This window comes from Solanum lycopersicum, chromosome 6 (genome assembly GCF_036512215.1).
Source record: "Solanum lycopersicum chromosome 6, SLM_r2.1".
Lineage (NCBI taxonomy): Eukaryota > Viridiplantae > Streptophyta > Magnoliopsida > Solanales > Solanaceae > Solanum > Solanum lycopersicum.
This window is the reverse complement of record NC_090805.1, coordinates 46,630,078-46,651,470: the sequence shown is the minus strand read 5'-3', so window position 1 is coordinate 46,651,470 and position 21,393 is coordinate 46,630,078. Positions and strand designations below refer to the sequence as shown.

Genomic DNA, 21,393 nt, shown 5'->3' with positions numbered 1-21,393 from the left:
TTAATTTTATCCTTTCTTTTATTAATTTCACCAAATTTACCCCTCATTAGATGGATTGACCCAAATTGATCTCATTTTAAAAAAAAAAATAAATTATATTCCTTATTTAAACCTCAATAACCCGACTCCATTCTCCCAAATAACCTTAATGCATTTACCCATTCTCTCAAATATTTGACTTTCCCCTCCTTTTTTTTTTTGCTAGTGGTTATTTATGGTGTTGTATTAGTTTATAACTCTTCATTTGAGAAACTTTTGATTGAGGTGTGTGACCATTTTATCTAAGAGTATACTTTTATTATTTAACTATACACATTCTATTCTTCTTCCTGAGCCAAGCAAGTGACATTTTTTTTGGAGAGGATAATAATATAAAAGAAATAGCACCATTTCAAGTGCACTGTGTGTATGGTACGCAAAAGAGGTTCTTGACATGAGTAAAATATATAAAAAGTGTGCTACAAATAAGAAAGTCATGTTAACAGAATTAATATGTTAAAGATGCAAAAAGAAAAACAATTAAACAAAACTTTATTATTTATTAATTTTCTATATGATACCATTACGATATATTCTTGTATCGACTTAATTTAATATTAATTTTCCAAATGCAGCCCCATTTCTGTATCATCAATGATTTGAGTAAGTAGCTTAGGAGGATGCATGTTTTTTTATTTATTTGATTTTATTTAGATCAAATTAAATGACATATGTGTTAAGTCGAAAAGACTAAAATCTAACTTAACTAGAGAGACACTGCGTTCAACCACTCATTGTCTCATGGCTTATGGACGTCCATGAAGTGACAAACCGGATACTCATTAAAGGAAAACTGATAACGCCTTTATTTTATAGGAAGAAGAAATAAAGGGAAAGAGGGTCAAAAATATCCTTCAACTTTGATCTATTATTTAAATTTTATCTTTGTCGTTAAAATGAAGTTATAATCTTTCTTTTATTAATTTTATCAAATTTATCCCTCGTTAAACGGATTGATCCATAATTGATTTTATTAGTTTATAACTCTTCATTCGGTGGAGGGTAACGAATTTAAAATTGTGATGTTTAAAATTTAAAATTTAACTTAACCAGAAAGACTTGTGTTCAACCACTTTTACTCTCTCATGGCTTATGGACGTCCATGTAGTGACAAAACAGATACATACTTTTACATTTTATAGGAAGAATAAATAAATTACGTCTAAACTTTTAAGTTAATTGTATTTAAAACAATTCTTGAATACAAAAATTTCCACAAATTAAACAAAATGAGGAAAACAATAATAAAATTCAAGGTCTTAATCATAACTATTAGACTAGACAAACTTAATATAATTACTACTATGTTAAGCCAAAATATAATGGCCTATTTAGTGGGAGAGTTGGTGATATAGGTTGTAAATGTGGTTGTCCTAATCATATATGATATCAATATTGGGCGATCACCTATCACCAAAGATTGAAATGAATGAGCACTTACCTATAAAAGATCCATATAGCTTATATACCCCCTGACTATTTACTATTTTTTATTTCGTCAATAATATTAACTTGACACTGTTAAGATCCTTGATCTTCACCATGTGAGGACCTTCAAGATGAGAGAAGAGAAGAGAAGAGAAGAGAAGAGAGGAAATATAATGTTTGTGTATATTCAACTTGTATTCAACAATCTGTACATATTGTATTTATACATTTCATTAACAACTCTAACAAACTCTAACTACCTCTCTAACAATATAACTAACAAGATACAACTAACTAATTAATGGAAAATATCTTTTTATTTAACATCCTCCCTCAAATTGATGATTTGAATAAATCCTTCAAGCACAGTTTGGTCATTAAGTGTTCATGTTGTTGCCTGCCAAGACTCTTGGTTAATAGATCAGCCTGCTGTTCCTTAGTAGAAACATAATGAGTTTTGATAATACCTTGTATAATCTTGTCTCTCACAAAATGACAATCAATGTCAATGTGCTTAGTTCTTTCATGAAAAATGGGATTTGCTGCAATCTGAATAGCAGCTTTGCTATCACAATAGAGACAAATTGGAACCTCAATACTGATTCCCAACTCTTTATACAAACCAATCAATCAAGTTACTTCAGCCACAACAGAAGCCATGCTTCTAAACTCTGCTTCAGCAGAGCTTCTAGCTACTGTTTCTTGTTTCTTTGACTTCCAAGACACTATAGCATTGCCAAACTTCACTAAGTATCCTGTGACAGACCTCCTAGTCTGTAAACAACCACCCCAGTCAGAGTCACAATATGCTACAAATTTTCCAGAACTATCTGAGGGCATTAGAAGACCAAGACCTGGAGCATTTTTTATATATTTCACTACTCTTAAGGCAACATTCATGTGAGATTGTTTGGGACTGTGCATGAATTGACTTAGCACTTGCACTACATGTGCAATGTCAACTCTAGTCATAGTAAGATATAATAACTTTCCTACTAGCCGTTGATATTGAGTAGGATCAACAAGTAATATATCTTCATTTGTAGAACCTGCTTCCTTAGTTATAAAATCATCATAGTCAACTGATGTAAGTTTTAGATTCGTCTCCAAAGGTGTGTTAACTGGTTTAGTGCCACTCAATCCCAACTCACTAATTAGTTCCAATACATACTTCCTTTGGCTCATCACTATTCCCTTTTGTGATCTCACAAATTCAATTCCAAGAAAGCTTATTCCATTGCCTAGGTGCCTGTTTGAGTCCATAAAGAGACTTATGTAATTTGCAGATAACATGCTTCCCCTCCTGGCTACCAAAACCAGAAGAAACCTCCAAATACACTTCCTCCACTAAATCTCCTTGAAGAAAAGCATTATGAACATCCATTTGAAAAATAGACCAATATTTAGCTGCTGCCACAGCCACAACTGACCTGACAGTAACCATCTTAGCAATTGGAGAGAAGGTCTCAGTGTAATCTAACCCCTCTTGTTGGCAATAACTCTTTGCTACAAGTCGAGCCTTGTACCTTTCCACAGCTCCAGAAGATGTGTATTTAACTTTGAACACCCATTTACACCCAATAGGTTTCTTTCCAGCTGGTAGTTCAACTAAACTCCAAGTGTTATTATCTTGTAATGCTTGAATTTCAAATTGCATAGCAGCAACCCAATTTGGATCTTTAATAGCCTCAGTATAAGAAGTAGGTTCTTTGATGACAGAATAAGATGCTAAAGCAGCCCTAAACACAGGTGATAAGTGATCAAAACTAACCACATCAGATACTGGATAACAACAATTTACACTTCCTTTGCTTGTGGGACATAGTCATGCATCCAAATAGGAGGCTTAGTAGTCCTAGAAGATTTTCTACTAACAGGTACTGCTGGAGATTGTAGTGCTGAAGATTCAGAAACAGAAGCATCACCTATTGAAGTAATATCCATAGAAGGAACATATGCAGAAGAGGAAGGAGCAGGAACATTGAAGGATGACTAAGCATTATTCTCTATATAGGATGGCTGCAGTTCATCTTCCTTCGGGGAAAACAAATGAGAAGGAGAAATGGAAGTTGTCTTGAAAGGAAAAGAATCTTCCTGAAATAAGACATCGCTACTTGTCAAAAATACTTTGGACTCCAAATCATACATAGTATAGCCCTTTTTTGACACCGAGTAACCAAGAAATACTGCAGGAATAGCCCTTGGAGAAAATTTGTCCACCTTTCTCACCTGAGTTACATACCCCAAACAGCCAAATACTTTCATGTGAGCTAGAGAAGGTGAGTGTCTATGAAGTCTCGCAAAAGGAGATTTATCTTGAATGATTGCAGAAGGCAGTCTATTAATTATATATACTGCAGTGGTCACATAATAACCCCAAAATTTCAATGGTACACCAACCTGAAATCTGATAGTTCTTGCTACTTCTAAAATGTGTCTATATTTCCTCTCTGCCACTCCATTTTGTTGTGGACTGTAAGAGCAAGAACTTTGATGAACAGTACCAAAAGACTTTAGCAATCCATTCATTTGTGAGTTAAAGAACTCACACCCATTATCAGTCCTAAGACACTTCACTACAGAAGAATAAATAGTCTGAACCATAAGCAGAAATTCCTTAATCACAACAACAACATCAGCTTTAGAAGGTAGTAGAAACAACCAAGTATATCGAGAATAGTCATCAACAAGTGTAAGAAAGTATTTTTTTCCATTATGAGTAGGAACTCTATAAGGACCCCATACATCACCATGAACAAATTGAAAACAACACTCAGATGTAGTAGTGCTTAATGGAAAAGACAGTCTAGTTTGTTTTGCTAAAGGACACACATTACAACTCTTGATACATTTGTCCCAATGTGTAGAAGTAGGACCAAACAACTGGCTTATAGTAACAGAAGAGGTGTAACCCAACCTCTTGTGCCAAAGATTCATACTCATACTATAGCTATCAGAAGACACTCCAAGTGATGAAGAACAAACATTAGTAGCTGCAGCAGCAACATTTGCTGTAAATGCTTTCTTATGACCTGATTGGAACACATACAAGCCATTTTCTTCTTTACCAATCCCCTTCACCTTGCCACTTGAGAGATCCTGAAGAATACGAAAATCAGGATAGAATAATACAGCACACTGAAGCTCCTTTGTCAGTTGAGAAACAGACAACAAATTGTATTTGAACTCAGGAATATGCATGACATTGGTTATCTCTTGACCAGGAAAGAGACAAGATGATCCTGTGTGAGTTACATTGACTACATTACTAGTAGGCAAATAAACTTTGCCTAGACCATTCTTGTTTACTGTTGTAGTGTGGGATAACAGCTCAACAGAACTAACCATATGACTACAAGCACCAGAATCCACTATCCACTTAACATCATCTGAAGTGATAGTAGTATGAGCCTATGAGGGATCATACCTGTTGTCGAGGCTACATGATCAGCTTCAGACTTTTCTGAATCAAGCATGGTTAAGATCTGTTTGTATTGTTGCTCAGTAAATTGAGGAATAACACCAAATGCATCAGTAGAACCTTTAGACATGTGAGAAGATCCTGCAAAATTGGCAGATTGACCCCCAAACTGATTTCCAATATCACTAGGATTAGGATTGCCCTTACTAGTTTCATCGTCTTTGATATATGACCCTGTTTTCTTCTTGAATTTATAATCTGGAGGATATCCAATTAACTTGTAACAAACTGCTTTTGTATGACCTGTGAGATGACAATGATCACAGTAGAGATCACTCCTTCTGCTTCTGCCCTTGTAAGAGGAATTATTCCCCTGATGATTAGTGCGTACACTGGAGTTGCTTTTACTACTAAACAAGGTTGTCCCTTCAGCAATTTCAGAGCTGTAAGAAGAAGAACCCAGAGATCTTCTACTTTCCTCAGAAATGATCATGGCATATGCCTTATTAATCGATGGAGTAGGAAGCATCATCATGATGTGATTTATAGACTGTGAGTAAGACTCATTTAAACCCATAAGAAATTGAAGAAGGCGTTGATACTCAAAGTGTTCCACATATTTCCTAGACTCAGCACAATTACATCCAGGACATGGCATCAATGCATCAAATTCTGCCCATAGTTCCCTTAGTTTTGAGAAATAGGTTGAAACAGAAGAAATTCCTTGGTTAAGAGTAGAAATTTGTGAATGAAGGAAGAAGACTCGAGATCCATTAACCTTGTCAAATCGTTCTTGTAGATCAGTCCACACCTTATATGCACTTGTAGCATATACAATTCCACTAAGTAATTCAGTACATACAGAGTTCATAATCAATGAAAGGACTATAGCATTACATTTTCCCAACAAATCATGAAGAGAAGCATAATATTTCTCCTTAGGATATCGACCATCCACAAATCCTAACTTGCTTTTACCTAACAGATTAATTCGCATTGAACTACTCCATAATGCATAATTCTCAGGGCCTGTTAGTTTAATCGAAATTAAGGAACTACCTGGCGTATCATTGGGCTTAAGAAACAAAGGATGATGTTGATCGATTGTTACCATAGTAGGTACAACTCCAACTCCAATTTCCAGATCTGCAGGTGAGCTAGCATTCACCATTGTTGAGGTGTCGAACAGGAGAAAACAGAAACAGTAAAGAAAAGAGATGAAACGTGAACCAGAAGCAGAGAAGATCGAAAGAATATGAGATCAATTACTCAAGCTCTGATACCATGTTAAGATCCTTGATCTTCACCATGTGAGGACCTTCAAGATGAGAGAAGAGAAGAGAAGAGAGGAAATATAATGTTTGTGTATATTCAACTTGTATTCAACAATCTGTACATATTATATTTATACATTTCATTAACAACTCTAACAAACTCTAACTACCTCTCTAACAATATAACTAACAAGATACAACTAACTAATTAATGGAAAATATCTTTTTATTTAACAGATACGTCTCTTAATCAGGAGGAGTAATAAATAAAATGATAATTTTTTACTATATTATTATTTTTGAATATAATAGATTCAATGGCTTAGGAAATATTTGAAAAAGATTATAGTTGATAATAAAGGTAACTTATGAACTAAGCGATGAACTATTTTTTAATTTTTTAAACTGAATAAATAAAAATAAATATTTATATTTTAGTAGATATACAAGTAAAAGTGAAAGTAGGTGTGAAATTAGGTCTTAGGCCTAACTCAAATCTCAAAAGCTAGCTCAAAGGGAGGAGGATTGCCCAAGCCTTATAAATAGTCCACTCATCTCATTAATTACCGATGTGAGACTTTTGTCATTCTTTAACAGTAGCATTACTAAATGAATGCGAAAACGAACTCAAAAATAACATATTCAATTTACATATATGTTTGGAGATGTATGTGAATGTGGACATGGAGGCTATGAAAGTGGGGTGCGAGGATGGAGAAGAGTGAAATGTTACAATATATTTTTTTTTTCAATAAAAGGTCATTTTTTTTATTATTTAAAAAAAATATTTTTTAATAAAAAAATATTTTAAAAAAAAATTAACCAACTATATATAAGAAAAGTGAAACCTATCTTCTAAAAAAAATTTAGTTAATCTATACCACACACCTCCTAAATCTTTTAGCAACACAATTAGTACTTAACCAGTTAACCTAGCTAGTAGCTTTCCTAAAACAAATACCAAAAAGAACAAAGAAATAAACAAGAAATGTGATTATATATATTAAGTATCTTTTAATTATTGGATTTGGTGACATTCGATCGTGTCATAGATATCCCATAATGGTCACTCTAATTATTTCATTAATCAAGGGAGGTGGATCAATAAGATATGGTGCTAATCTATGGTTGTTGAACAAATTATAATTAAAATTCTTAACATTTTGTATAATAATCAGAATGATTCAAGAATATACTGCATGGAAAAAAAATTAAACAAAAGATTAATCAGACAGATTAAAGCACGTAATCCTCCATTGTCCTTGCACTTAAAAAAGGAAGAGCGATTTGGTAGAGGATAAACTTAGACGCATATTTAAAAAAAATCACTTATGTATTTTTGCGTTTGCTGAAAATTAAACTCTGAGACCTCATTATCCTCAATGTGTGTTATTAATTACTAAACCACACTTTTAGACGATATTATATTAACTTTCAAATTAAAGCGTCAGTCAGATACTTTTTCATTTACTCGTCTCCTTTAACATAATAAGAAGAGATAAAAAAAAAATTCTTTATATTTTATCCTTGCATTATATAATATTCTACCTATCATTTTTCAAGATTCAGTACTAAACATTTATTAGTAGGAATAATAAGATAAATATTCATATGAATAATTATTTTCTTAATAAATTTATCAAGTAAATGACAAGAATATTGCTAAATAATCTCAATTTGTAAAGACAAGGGAATCTTGGTGTGTCATGGACTATTGGCACCAGGTGATTCATTTATATTATATTAATTATCATTACTATATATATTGGTGATGTAAGAATGTTGGTAGTATTAATTAATTAATTAGACATTGAGAATGATATAAAGTATTTAAGTATGAAGTGATTATTAATAAATAGAATAAAACGAATAGGATTAAACATGTGAGGACAAAAATAATAATTAGAATATCATAATAATATAATTGTATAATATAAAAGGAGTGAACAAAAATGGGTTCACGTTAAAATATGAGTAGTTAAGCCGAGAATCAACCACTCTATACTATAAAATATGAGCCAAATGAAATGGATATGAAGCATTATTTTAAATAAATTGATGTCTTACTATTCTAAAACATAAAAAAAATTATAATCATATTAAATTATTATTTTAAAATTAATATTTGAATGTGAAACTAGCATTTGTTTATGATTAATACAAATATTAAACTTTATTTACATTCAAAGGCATGGATATTGCTAGCTAGTGGTAACCATGCTATGTCCATCACAATTTTAGATAATTTTGAAGAAAATGTTCGTTCGGTGCCTTTTAATTTATCTAATGTTGTGTAGAACTAATTCGGAATAATTTGAAAATTATCTGAAATTTTCTCCTAAGTTTTAATTTATTAATGACAACTAATTAGTAATTTCTCTAAAATTAAAAATGCAACATCAACAATTATAATGTTGTTATGACCCGTAGGAGTTTAGAGTTGGTTACGGTGAATAATGAAATAAAAAAGTTAGTTATATCTTGTAACATAGTTAATTATAGTTAGTTATGGTTAAATTAATTTAAGTAGTTTCTTAAGGAGTTAAGTCAGTGATAATAACTATAATAATAATAATAATATGATCTCAATACAATTCTCAATTTCTCATTATTCTTAGCCTATGAATTGAGAACTGTATTGAGATCATATTATTTCTCATTATTCTTAGCCTATGAATTGATCTAGTTGTTCACCTACTACATCAAAAATGATTATTAACGGTAATTAATTTTTAATTATTGTTAAATAACTAACACTTTTTGTATATGTCCCTAAAGTCTTTATATGACATTAATTCTAATGACATTTAACTAATGCCAATAAAGACTTTAACACTCTTTATTAATATTAATATTTAATACCGTTAAAATTATTTTTTTTATAGTGACCATTACTAAAACACTAAATAAATGTAAATTCTTTATAATCAAATAAGCAAACAAAAACAGCTGGCAATTATATCCAGCAATTTGTCCACTACGTATATCACTTTTTTTTTAATAATTTCTATTATATAAAGTGTGAAGTGGGAGCACTATTAAGGGTAAATTTATATTAACAAAAATTTATTAAGAAAGATAATTAATAATTCTAGAAATATTTTTTATATATAAAGTGAACAATGATTAAGGATAAAATGTAATTTTACGTTTATAAAAATATATTAAAAATGATAATAAAAAAATTAAATAGTTTTAGAAATATCTTAAGTTATTGTTATTATCATTAACTTATTTTGTTATTGCTTCACTTTCTTTTCTTTTTGAGTTATTGTGATATCTATTTTATTACTACTTTATTTTACTATTTTTAAATTCATTCTTGATATTTTTTTCTATTCATTATGCTTATAAAAAATGCCTATTTTTTGTATAAAAATTTATCATGAATTAAATTTTCATCTTAATTTTAACTCTAATAATATACTTGAAAATAAATAAGTGTGATAAAGTGGATAATATATATTAGATTGGAATTAAAGAAAAATATGTTAAAAAGTAACTTGACAAATAAAAATGAATAGGATGATATTTTATATTAAAGTCGACTTAGAATAAAATATAGTTTCATTTTAACAAAAATCTATCAAAAATAAATAATTGGAGAAACATCTTTTTATATATAAAGTGAATGAAGATCGAAGGTAAAAATGTAATTTAATGCAAGCAAAAATTCTACCATGAATGATAACAAGAAAATTGAATAGTTCTAAAAAGAATTCGGAGCCTAAAGGATGAAAAATGTTAACAAAAGTTAGGCTCCAGACTCGTTCTAGAAACATCTTTAGTGATTATTATTACTATTACCTTATTTTTGTTATTTCTTTATTTTTTAAAGAGTTATTGCGATATCTATTTATTATATGAAAGTAAATAAATAATGATTATGCTTAGCTCTTAATAATAATATATCAAATATAATATTAGGTGGAATCAATCAAAATTAAAATTAAAATTTATATTTATATTTAACTTTTGTGTATTGAAATATTTTTTAATTTTGTGATCTTAAATATGCTTTATAAAAAAAATTAAAATTCAGAAGTCATTTTCTTTTTTGAAACAAAATAAAAAAGTAAATTTATATAAATCGAAAAGGATGGATTCAAAATATTTTTAAAATGAAAAAATAATATATATATATATATATATATATATATATATATATATATATATATATTATTATTATTATTATTATTATTAAAATGGGCTCTCATATATATATTTTTTAATATGTGGGTATCATATTAGAAATTTTATTGACTTTCCTAAAATCAGTATCATATAAAATAAAATAAATACAATAACGTATATTATTTAAAAATGACACAAAACGTACATAAATTAATAATTTAAAATATTTTTTAAAAAAATACATATAAAAAATTTAATTCACTTTTTTAAATATCATTTATGTCATATAAATTAAAAAAGAAACTAACATACGTTGAATCTGCATTAGCGCGGACATCTGATATCTAGTAAATAAATAAATATGGTGGTTGTATCTCACACGAACCTATATATACAATGTTATAATTGTGTAATGATATAGTTCGAAACTATACTAGTTAACTAAGCTGAATAAATAAACTTTGAATAATTATTCTTAGTATATATACTGAATATAAGTAAATATAAATGAAGAGAGTAAAAAGAATAGGGGATATATACAATATACTTTTGGCCTTATCAAAGTTACAACTTTAGACAAAAATCAATATTAAAAACATTTTAGTTAGCTCTAAAACAAGATAAATAACCAATTTGTCTGTACACCTAATGTGCCTAACTTGGTGAAATCGGTGCTAGGTCAAAAAAACAAAACAAAAAAAACTTCCCAAAAAGCTAATCAAAATAGAAATTAGGAAAAAGGACATCATATACTCCTCAACTTTGTCATTTAGAGTTGATATATCCCTTGTTATGAAAATGACTCATATATATCCCTACTTATAAACAAATGACTTACATATATCCTTTTCCTCTAACGGAAATGAAAAAAAAAAATAATCTAACTTTTTATTATTTTTTTCTAAAAATCATAATTCTTTATGAGTAAATTTAATCCTCGTCAAACATATTTTATTTTATTTTGACTTTTTTGTATTTCAATGACTAATTTAGAATTATTATTTTGATAATCAAATTTATTTATGTTTCACTAATATACTTGTAAAACTTATTGTAGATGACCAAATTTTTTTCCTCTAGTACAAAAATCAAATTACAATATAGACAAAAAAAATAGTTTAATTTTTTTCCTTTAAACTAAGGAATGAAAGAAAAAAATAAAATAAAAATAAGAAACTCAAATAATTATAATAAAAGAAGTCAAAAAATAATTTATGTATGAAAAAAAATTAAAATATACCTTAAACTTTGATCGAATAATCATTTATACCCCTAAACAATTTTTTACACAAATTAAAAGTATTAAATATAATTTAAACTAATTTTTTTAACTTCTTTAAATGAAGGGTATATGTGAGCTATTTTGTAACAATAGGGGTATATGTGAGCCGTTTATATAACGATAAGGACATATATAAGATACTTTCATAATAAAGAGTATATTAACTCCAAGTGACAAAATTGAGAGAATATATCAAAACCCTTTTTCGTTGAAATTATGTAACAAAAATGTGTTTCACATTTGACTTTGCCATGTTATATTTATTTGATTTATATATATTTGACTTTGCCATATTTCTCTTATTTTTCTCCCCTTAACATTTGACTCAATCATTTTCTACCTCATGATAACATGTGATCAACTCATTAATTCAACTTATCAATCCAAAAAAATAAATAATGAGAGGCACATTGTTGTATACACAAAAAAAAATTCTCTCAATTCATATGTAAACCTATAATAGATGTTTGATTATAAAGATCAAATATTTTTTTAAAAAATAAATCTTTAGTTGAAAATTGGGTACTTGAAAATTAGAAAATTAAAGTGGGGATTATAACTCCTTAATTTCACTAGTCAAACAAAGAAATATGACATAACATGCATGTGAGACATATTTATCTCTCTACTCCATTCAAACAAATAAACTTAATTAAAAATATTTTATTTTAAAGTAAATAAATAATTTACAATCTTATTAATTAATCATATATTTAGTTACTGGAGAATCGATGAAGTTATCATAATTATCTAAATTATATCATACTAAGTCAAATAATATTATAAAAATATCAAATTCTATATTTATATATTTTAAAAATATGATACCAAGTCAAATAATACATAAAAATAGAGAATAGATAGGCTTAAATAACTGTTTTCTCAGATTATTAGCACTCCTAAATAATTTGGAAATCTAAACAAAATAAACTGTCACAAACTTTAAGCTCTGAGCATAGTGCCATAGCACAGACGTAACAAACTATTCGCAGAAGCAGAGTGGCGAGAAAAAGCACAACAGAGTATTTGCTGATCGATCAGTCACTGATTTTGAGTGTCGAAGCGCGTGAATAATTAAACCTTCAGTACACCGTGATCATCACAGTATAAGTAGTAGTCGCAATGGCTGAAACCTCACAAAACGTGATTCCTACTCCTACTAATACTACTGCTGCTGCTGCTGCTTCTTTCATCCCTCCGACCTCTGTTTCTGTTGTCCGTCGTGAGAATACTGCCGTGTCCGTTTCCGATTCCGCTGTTGACTCCGTTGTCGTCGACAATCAGAAGGAACAAACACCGGCAACTGCGTCTAGCAAAGGTAATGAATCATTAATGCGAGTGTTTTGTGTGTAATTTGAATTTTGACGATAGGAATTCGGAGTATATAGCATTGTATTGTATCTGTTTGTTGTTTGACTATTTGCATGTATGAATTTCGTGAGGTTTTAGGATGGAAATGGCGATTCAGATGCTTTCTCTGTTTGTGATTTATGATATTCTGCATAACCGCTTCATTAAGTTGATTGTGCTTCATTTTTTGTGAGGTTTACAGATGGAAATGGCGATTCAGATGCATTAGCTTCTTTTCTGTTTTTGATTTATGATTTTCTCGGTAACTGATTTAAAGAGTTGATTGAGCTTCATTTTTCTTGAGGTTTACGGATGGAAATGGCGATTCAGATACATTAGTTTCTTTTCTGTTTGTGATTTATGATTTCTCGATAACGGCTTCACATCACTGAGTTGATTGCCCTGCATTTTCCGTGAGGTTTACGAATGCAAATGACCATTCAGATGTATTAGTTTCTTTTTCTGTTTATGATTTATGATTTTCTCGGTAACCGATTCACTGAGTTGGTTGCGTTGCATTTATATTCAATTATTTATCATAGCTATCGAGAAATTTCATGTGATTTTTGTGCTCACGGGGTTGATTTTGGTATTGGAGAAGTAAGTTTTGTTTAGTCAATAGTTGGGTCTACTTTTGAAACTTAGCCAGTTTAAGTGTACAATTGCATGGTCCAATATATATATATATATATATATATATATATATATATATATATATGTATGTATTTATGTATATATTTATGTATATATATGTATGTATTTATGTATTTATATGTATTGTATTTTACCCTGAGATTATTGACGTAGAGTGTTATTCTATCAAATTGAAAATGAATCAATCAACTATGCCTAAATTTCAAATTATATGAGACCTATTTTGTATATCCATTTGTTCCACTTTAGTGCATTTATTGAACTATATATATATGGACTGTCAATCTACGATGTCCGTCCTCTGTTTTGTGCAGATGTGACCGATTTTCTTATTTTTGTTGCAAAACGCATATATAGATGAAGTAACTTCAGAAAATATCATGAACAGATAAGAAGAAAATGCTAATGGAAGGATCTTGTTATTGTTATTGGAGTAGTTAGTAAGATGTTGAATGCTTGATGATTCCATGTTTATGCAGGGATTCAAATCATGCATAGAGCTCATACTTGTCATCCTTTGGACCCTTTAACTGCTGCTGAGATCTCTGTGGCTGTGGCAACCGTTAGAGCTGCCGGTGATACGCCTGAGGTTTTTAAATAATCACCATCTCTTTTACATCCATTTGTTGTGTAGAACAACCAAAAAATCCATCAGTTGAACAACAGGACATCTTTTGCTCTAAATTTCCACCAACTCTTTTTGTGTCTTTCTAACTTTTTGCAAAAACATTTTAGGTCAGAGATGGCATGCGGTTTGTTGAGGTGGTTCTGTTGGAACCAGATAAAACTTTTGTTGCACTGGCAGATGCCTATTTCTACCCACCTTTCCAATCATCATTGATGCCCAGAACCAAAGGAGGACTTCTTGTTCCTTCTAAACTACCTCCAAGGCATGCTAGACTTATTGTTTACAATAAGAAAACAAATGAGACAAGCGTATGGATTGTTCGGCTAACTGAAGTACATGCTGCTGTTCGAGGTGGACAACACAGGGGAAAAGTGATCTCATCAAAAGTTATTCCAGATGTTCAGCCACCTATGGTATGCACTTCTCATGCTTAGAACTTCAAAAGATTAGAAGTACATGAACAGAAGATGCAATTAGGTTACCAAAGAAATGATGCGGGACTCAAAGTAAGAGCAATACAAAGTTCTTATTTATGTTTCAAGCTAAATGCTTTCACCCTAAGCTCTAATAATTACACATGAATTTCAAGCATATTTGTGATGTCATCTTTTGGTATTCTTTAGAATGTTCAGTTGGCAAGATCCACCAAGTAATTTAAGAAAAAAATGATGTAGTGAATACCTCCACCATCCAAATGGAACATTTAATTGAATTTCCTTGTGTTAATTTTTGTTTCTTTAGTTTATATCAAGTACATTGGATATGTTGTTGTGGTACTATCAAGTGGCCTTGTGATACTGATGTCCTAGAGATTCTAAACAGCACATGAAAACAAAATAGTCAGTAGAACTGTAGAATTTGTCTTTTCTTGTATTGGCCTAAAGGATTTTAGGCAATTGGGAGAGACCATATGAGCCAATTGAACATTCTATTCTGATTCCAGAAGCTAATCAAGTGCGTCTATACATGCAAGTTGAGCAATTGATTCAATCAATATATAACGGGAGCTAATCATATTTTATTCGTAATGCATTTACCTATTCCTGTATTTGCCTATCCTATGTATATTTTTATTTTCATATATTAATTCACATATTCTCTCTTCTTAATGTACTGTGCTTTCTTTCCCGTCATATGGAACATAGAGCTTAACCAAAAGGAGAACAAAATTTGCATAAAATGTTCTGCTTTAGTTAACCCAAAAGAATGTTAAAATTTACAAATTCTATGTTGTATATATGTAATCTATGTAGATTTCAGTAATCCGTTTTTACAAATTATCTCAACTTTATTCTGATTGTAGGATGCACAAGAGTATGCTGACTGTGAATCTGTGGTTAAAAATTATCCTCCATTTATTGAAGCAATGAAGAGAAGGGGTATTGATGACATGGACCTTGTAATGGTTGACCCCTGGTTAGTTGAAATGTTCTTGAATTTTCCCATTCCTTCTTCTTTAAGAACTGTTTTTTTAATATAATTGCATTTTTACCTGAATATGTTTTCTACAGGTGCGTTGGTTATCACAGTGAAGCTGATGCTCCTAGCCGCAGGCTTGCCAAACCACTAATATTCTGCAGAACAGAGAGCTACTGCCCAATGGAAAATGGATATGCAAGACCAGTTGAAGGTATACATGTGCTTGTTGATGTGCAAATCATGCAGGTGATAGAGTTCGAAGACCGCAAACTTGTACCTTTACTTCCAGCTGATCCACTGAGGAATTACACTGCGGGTGAGACAAGAGGAGGGGTTGACCGAAGTGATGTGAAACCCCTACAAATTATTCAGCCAGAGGGTCCAAGCTTTCGCGTCGATGGGAACTATGTTCAATGGCAAAAGGTAAATTCTTTTTCCAGTCTCATATGCAATGAAGGATTCTGCCTGTATACTAATGTGGCCGTTCTTTCACTTTATGTATGACAGTGGAATTTCCGAGTAGGTTTCACCCCTAGGGAGGGTTTGGTTATACACTCTGTGGCATATCTTGATGGTAGCAGGGGACGAAGATCCATAGCCCATAGGTTGAGTTTTGTGGAGATGGTTGTCCCCTATGGGGATCCAAATGATCCACATTACAGAAAAAATGCATTTGATGCAGGAGAAGATGGCCTTGGAAAGAATGCCCATTCACTTAAGAGGGTAATTGACAATTCTATGGTTTAGTTGTGCATTCGACTTCTTAACTGTAAATCTAATATAACTAAAACACCACTGCAGGGATGCGATTGTTTAGGATACATAAAGTACTTTGATGCCAATTTTACAAATTTTACTGGAGGAGTAGAAACCATCAAAAATTGTGTATGTTTGCATGAGGAAGATCACGGGATGCTTTGGAAGCATCAGGATTGGAGAACTGGCCTTGCTGAAGTTAGACGGTCTAGACGACTGACTGTTTCTTTTATTTGCACTGTGGCCAATTATGAATATGGATTCTACTGGCACTTTTACCAGGCAAGAATAAGAAAATCATTTATCAGGAAATGTTCATTTGTTTACATGTTCTAAAGAAATCAGGTGACATTTAAATGTTATCACATTTTATTTAGACCATTTCAAAGAATAGAAAGCAAGTAGAAGTATGATTCTCTTATGCTTTCTAAGAGAATCTATTTATCCAATTTGCTTGATTAATCTAGATTCAAATAATGGCACTGTTATTTGGGCTACTTGCTTGTGCTTTTATATCTTTATTTCTTTTATGGGAGTGGGGGGTGGGGGAGAGTTGGAGGGCTTAGCCAGAGACAATGATGAGTGGCAGAAGTTTTCATCCATCCACCAGAACTTTCTTGATTTGTTCTCATCTATTATGTTTAGCTCTACTGACCATTTTGAAATGATACATACTCTTTGTGGCTGCAGGATGGGAAAATTGAAGCAGAAGTCAAACTCACAGGAATTCTCAGTTTGGGAGCATTGCAACCTGGAGAGTCTCGAAAATATGGCACCACAATATCACCAGGATTGTATGCACCTGTTCATCAGCACTTCTTTGTTGCTCGTATGAATATGGCAGTTGATTGTAAGCCAGGAGAAGCACACAATCAGGTATTTTTAACGAGTTTTCTTGTGCATCTGAAAGTTAAGCAATTTCTGTCTTCAAACAAAAAATGTCCAAGTAATTTCACCTCCAGTTTCCAGTTCTTAACTTCTTTATTCTGAGTATTTCTCCAGGTTGTTGAAGTAAATCTCAAAGTTGAAGAACCTGGGAAGGAAAATGTTCACAATAACGCATTCTATGCCGAAGAAACACAACTTAGGTCTGAATTGCAAGCAATGCGAGACTGTGATCCTTTATCTGCTCGTCATTGGATTGTAAGAAGCCTCACCTGTATCCTCCTTTCTTTTGACAGAAACATCATTTCATGTTGCTTTCCTAGCACAGTCTGCTGAGACATTATGTTCATAGTAGAATGTGATCCTTAAAAATGACTACTGATTGTTGAGAGAGCTAAAGTCCTTTGTCATGGTCATATGACCAATCGTTGTGTCCTTTTTAGGATGGAAAAATTCTATTACGAGCATTCCCTCTCCCTAGAGCTGGAGCCATCAATTTGACTGTGAACATTTGATTTGTAGGTTAGGAACACAAGAACATCCAACAGAACAGGTCAGCTAACAGGGTACAAGCTGGTACCTGGTCAGAACTGTTTGCCATTGGCTGGTCCTGAGGCTAAGTTCTTGAGAAGAGCGGCATTTCTGAAGCACAATCTGTGGGTTACACAATATGCACCCGGAGAAGATTTTCCAGGGGGAGAGTTCCCTAATCAAAATCCACGTGTTGGCGAGGGACTAGCTTCTTGGGTCAAGGAAGATCGCTCTCTGGAAGAAAGTGATATTGTTCTCTGGTTAGTTTCTTGGCAACCCTCAAATTATCTTATTACATTGGAGGTGCAGGCTTCAATTGTTTTGAAAATTATCCACGCTTAATTTTTGTAACACTCCAGATCTGGAACTTCATGTTCCTAGGATAATCCTTTGTTTAAATATGTGTTTGGGAAGTTACCTATTCCTTGATGTTCTGATCTATACATAGTTTATCACAGGTATGTTTTTGGAATCACGCATGTTCCTAGATTGGAGGACTGGCCTGTTATGCCCGTTGAACATATCGGCTTTATGCTTCAGGTATTCCGGTGTCAGATGTTATGTGCTTATGTTTGTATCTTTGTCATCATCTAGCTTCTGGTTATGTATTGTGTTAAATCTAAAAGAGTTGTGAAAATTGACGGACCGATCTCCCTAATTAATTCTGGACTGAAACATGTCTGATTGATGAATCAAATAAAATGCTGGAAATATGGATTTATGACTCCTCTCTAGTTTAAGTAATGCTTAATTCTGTTTGGTGCAGCCGCATGGATTCTTTAACTGCTCTCCAGCTGTAGATGTACCTCCACCACGGGGATGTGACTCAGAAAGCAAAGACAGCGATGCTTCAGAAAATGGTGAATCAAAGCCCACTACCACTGGTTTGACTGCCAAGCTTTGAAGGATTTTTGGTTCATAAAGTAGTCCTTCCGTATTATCTGCTGCGCATACACAGAAAACGTAAACTTCAATTTCTGTTTTCTTTCAATAGAGTCCTGAGAATTGGTGCTTCCACATGGATATTGCTACTGTAAATGACATGTTTTAGCAAAGCATGTACTGTTCATTGACCTTGCTCATTCTTATTTCGGAAAACTAATATTTCTACGTATTCAATGCACAACCAACTTTTCTACACGCGTGTTGATAATAGCTGTTGAATTTGGTGTGTTTTTAACTTTTGATTGTATGTGAATACAAGAGATATCAAAGTCAGACTAACTGAACTTTGAAAAATGCAAAAGCCTTAGTAGCTTCTACTGACAACTTAGTTAAAAAGTATGTTAAGGACACTATGTTCTGTTTGACAGATAGCATGCAGTAATATTTGACCAAATAAACATATTAATCACTAAACAAAAATGCAACAACAAATCCATTTTTAATAAGGAACTGCACTTCTGGCCAAAACATCTCAAAGAAGATGCAAGTTTTGTACATTTCTAGGTATATATAAGAAGATGAAATTTTACAAAATTTTAGATATGGTGGAACACATCAAGATTTTCCCCACTCAATGTATTATTATTATTACTGTAATTTTCTTCATTCTTGATACCAACATAAGGATACTGAATAAGAGAATCAATTTTGTTGTCAGCATCCCATTCCAACATTTCATTCATCTGAATTCCAACAGAATTGTAATGGCTAATCATAGTATTTGAACTGTTACTTGTACTCATTCTTGAAGTTGAGCTATCAGAAATATCGCTCTCTGTTGTCATGTGTACATGTTGAAAATTTGAGCAAAACCCAAAATCTTGATTCCCTTCAATTTGGTTGTGATGATGAGCATAAGGTCCAATTGGATTCACACTTGCTTGGAACTCATACAGAAACAGAGGATCAAAGACCTGTTTACTCACAAGTTGGTTTTTTGAAACTTCTGTTAACTCTCTAGTAACTGCTTGGCTGTTGAAATTTCTTTTACTATTGAAAAAATGAAATGGTTGCTGTATTTCAGCTGAATCTGACATATTTGGGAGCTTGGGCATCAGCAAACTTGAGGTCTTATCTGTACAATTCGGCTCATTTCTTACTTGATGATTTTCACTTAGTGGCTTGTGGGTATTTGGATCTATGCCTTGCTTTATTAGCTTCCTCTTCAAATTTGAATTCCAGAAATTCTTTATCTCGTTATCTGTTCTTCCCGGTAATTTTGCTGCAATTTGTGCCCATCTGGAAACAAAAGAATTAACAAATAAACACTTGTCAAAACAACCCAAAAGGGTGAGGAAATTAAACAAGTGAAAGAACCTCATCTTTAGTTCAAAATTCTTCTTTGGTCTTTATACAAACAACAACAACAATGTAAGGGTATGAGGAAGGTGGTATGTATGCAATCTTACCATTACCATTACGAGATCATGGATCTAATAGACCAGCGGTTCAAGTAAAGCATAATGAATTCATATGAAAAGATAGCATATGAGTAAGTTACATTTATCTAATAAGAAACAAGTATTAATGACCTGTTCCCAAGAACTTTGTGTAGAGTAATGATCATATCCTCTTCTTCCTGTGAAAACATTCCTCTTTTTAGATCAGGCCTCAAGTAATTTATCCATCTCAATCTGCAACTCTTTCCACATCTTTGTAAACCTACAAGGATCTCTCACACTATCAAAATGTCATCATTCCAATTCCATTACTATATATATACCAACAAAGAAGTCAGTGTAATACACTAAGCATCCCGCATTAGCAAGGTCCAATGAAGGGTTGCACCCCGTACGGTCCATCCTAATACAAACATTAGTGGCTCACTGCTTCTACGACTCGAACCTGTGACCTAAATGAAATTAATGAAATGGTAAGAATATAATACCAGCTAGTTTAGGGACTGAACTCCAACATCCAACACCAAATCTAGTGATATAATTGTACAATTTTTCATCTTCTTCTGGTGACCACAATCCTTTCCTTGTTTTTTCTTTAACAAAAACAGAGTGACGCCCCATTGGACTAGGGGTTTTCAAAAAAATTAATGATCTAACAAGAAATAATAGTAGTAGATCATATTCAGGCTAATTACAAAGGTTATTACTTTCACCAAGAAATATATATAATTTCAACAAGTGTGGAGTGGAGTGAAGAAAAAAGATGGAATTTAAGGTTAAAGAGCTAGAGAGAAGAGAAGCTAGGTGAGGCAATTAAGTGGCTTTTACGCAAATTTGGTGATGACCTTTTGGATTGTATATTAAGATATCATTGGGGTCTTTATAATTATTTGAACTTTCAAGGGAAAAAAAAAAAAGAGGAAGAAGAAGCTAAAGTACTATAGATTGTCTGTCTTCGCGATTTTCTCACATCATTAACAAGTCTTACATCTTATATCGTATCTTATTAATTTTATCGGCCGTTAATATAGGACTTTGTTTACACACCCGACTACCTTTACATTTCACTAATTATTGGGACATAGAGAGAGATATGGGATCAATTTTATAATAGGAAAAGCAAATGCAAGTTTTGAATTCAAGATTTAAGTTTTACGAGTTTAAAATGTTAGCATTGAACCGATTATACATTACAATTTTAATAAACTTCTTTAAATATATTTATACTTCGTGTTGAAAATACTGAG

The 21,393-nt window shown here is 31.9% G+C and overlaps 3 protein-coding genes across 3 annotated transcripts; 1 reads left to right on the top strand and 2 right to left on the bottom strand.

Moving 5' to 3' along the window:
- Positions 1-2,097: 2,097 nt before the first annotated feature.
- Positions 2,098-2,652, bottom strand: LOC109120481 (uncharacterized mitochondrial protein AtMg00810-like). The gene has a single exon (XM_019214320.1). It carries the CDS (start codon positions 2,650-2,652, stop codon positions 2,098-2,100), a length of 555 nt encoding a protein of 184 aa, XP_019069865.1.
- Positions 2,653-12,477: 9,825 nt separating this feature from the next.
- Positions 12,478-18,939, top strand: LOC101253199 (diamine oxidase [copper-containing] 1, peroxisomal-like). Its single transcript, XM_010324237.4, has 12 exons — positions 12,478-12,896; positions 14,062-14,171; positions 14,318-14,623; positions 15,514-15,626; positions 15,722-16,052; positions 16,137-16,352; positions 16,431-16,667; positions 17,076-17,261; positions 17,388-17,528; positions 17,793-18,061; positions 18,260-18,341; positions 18,568-18,939. Exons 1-12 carry the CDS (start codon positions 12,701-12,703, stop codon positions 18,703-18,705), a joined length of 2,325 nt encoding a protein of 774 aa, XP_010322539.1. The 5' UTR covers positions 12,478-12,700; the 3' UTR covers positions 18,706-18,939.
- A 227-nt stretch (positions 18,940-19,166) lies between these two features.
- LOC101264528 (transcription factor MYB86-like) lies at positions 19,167-21,146 on the bottom strand. The gene is made up of 3 exons (XM_004241484.5): positions 20,635-21,146; positions 20,279-20,408; positions 19,167-19,985 (listed from the first exon to the last, which is right to left on the bottom strand). Exons 1-3 carry the CDS (start codon positions 20,765-20,767, stop codon positions 19,283-19,285), a joined length of 966 nt encoding a protein of 321 aa, XP_004241532.1. The 5' UTR covers positions 20,768-21,146; the 3' UTR covers positions 19,167-19,282.
- Between the last annotated feature and the right edge of the window lie 247 nt (positions 21,147-21,393).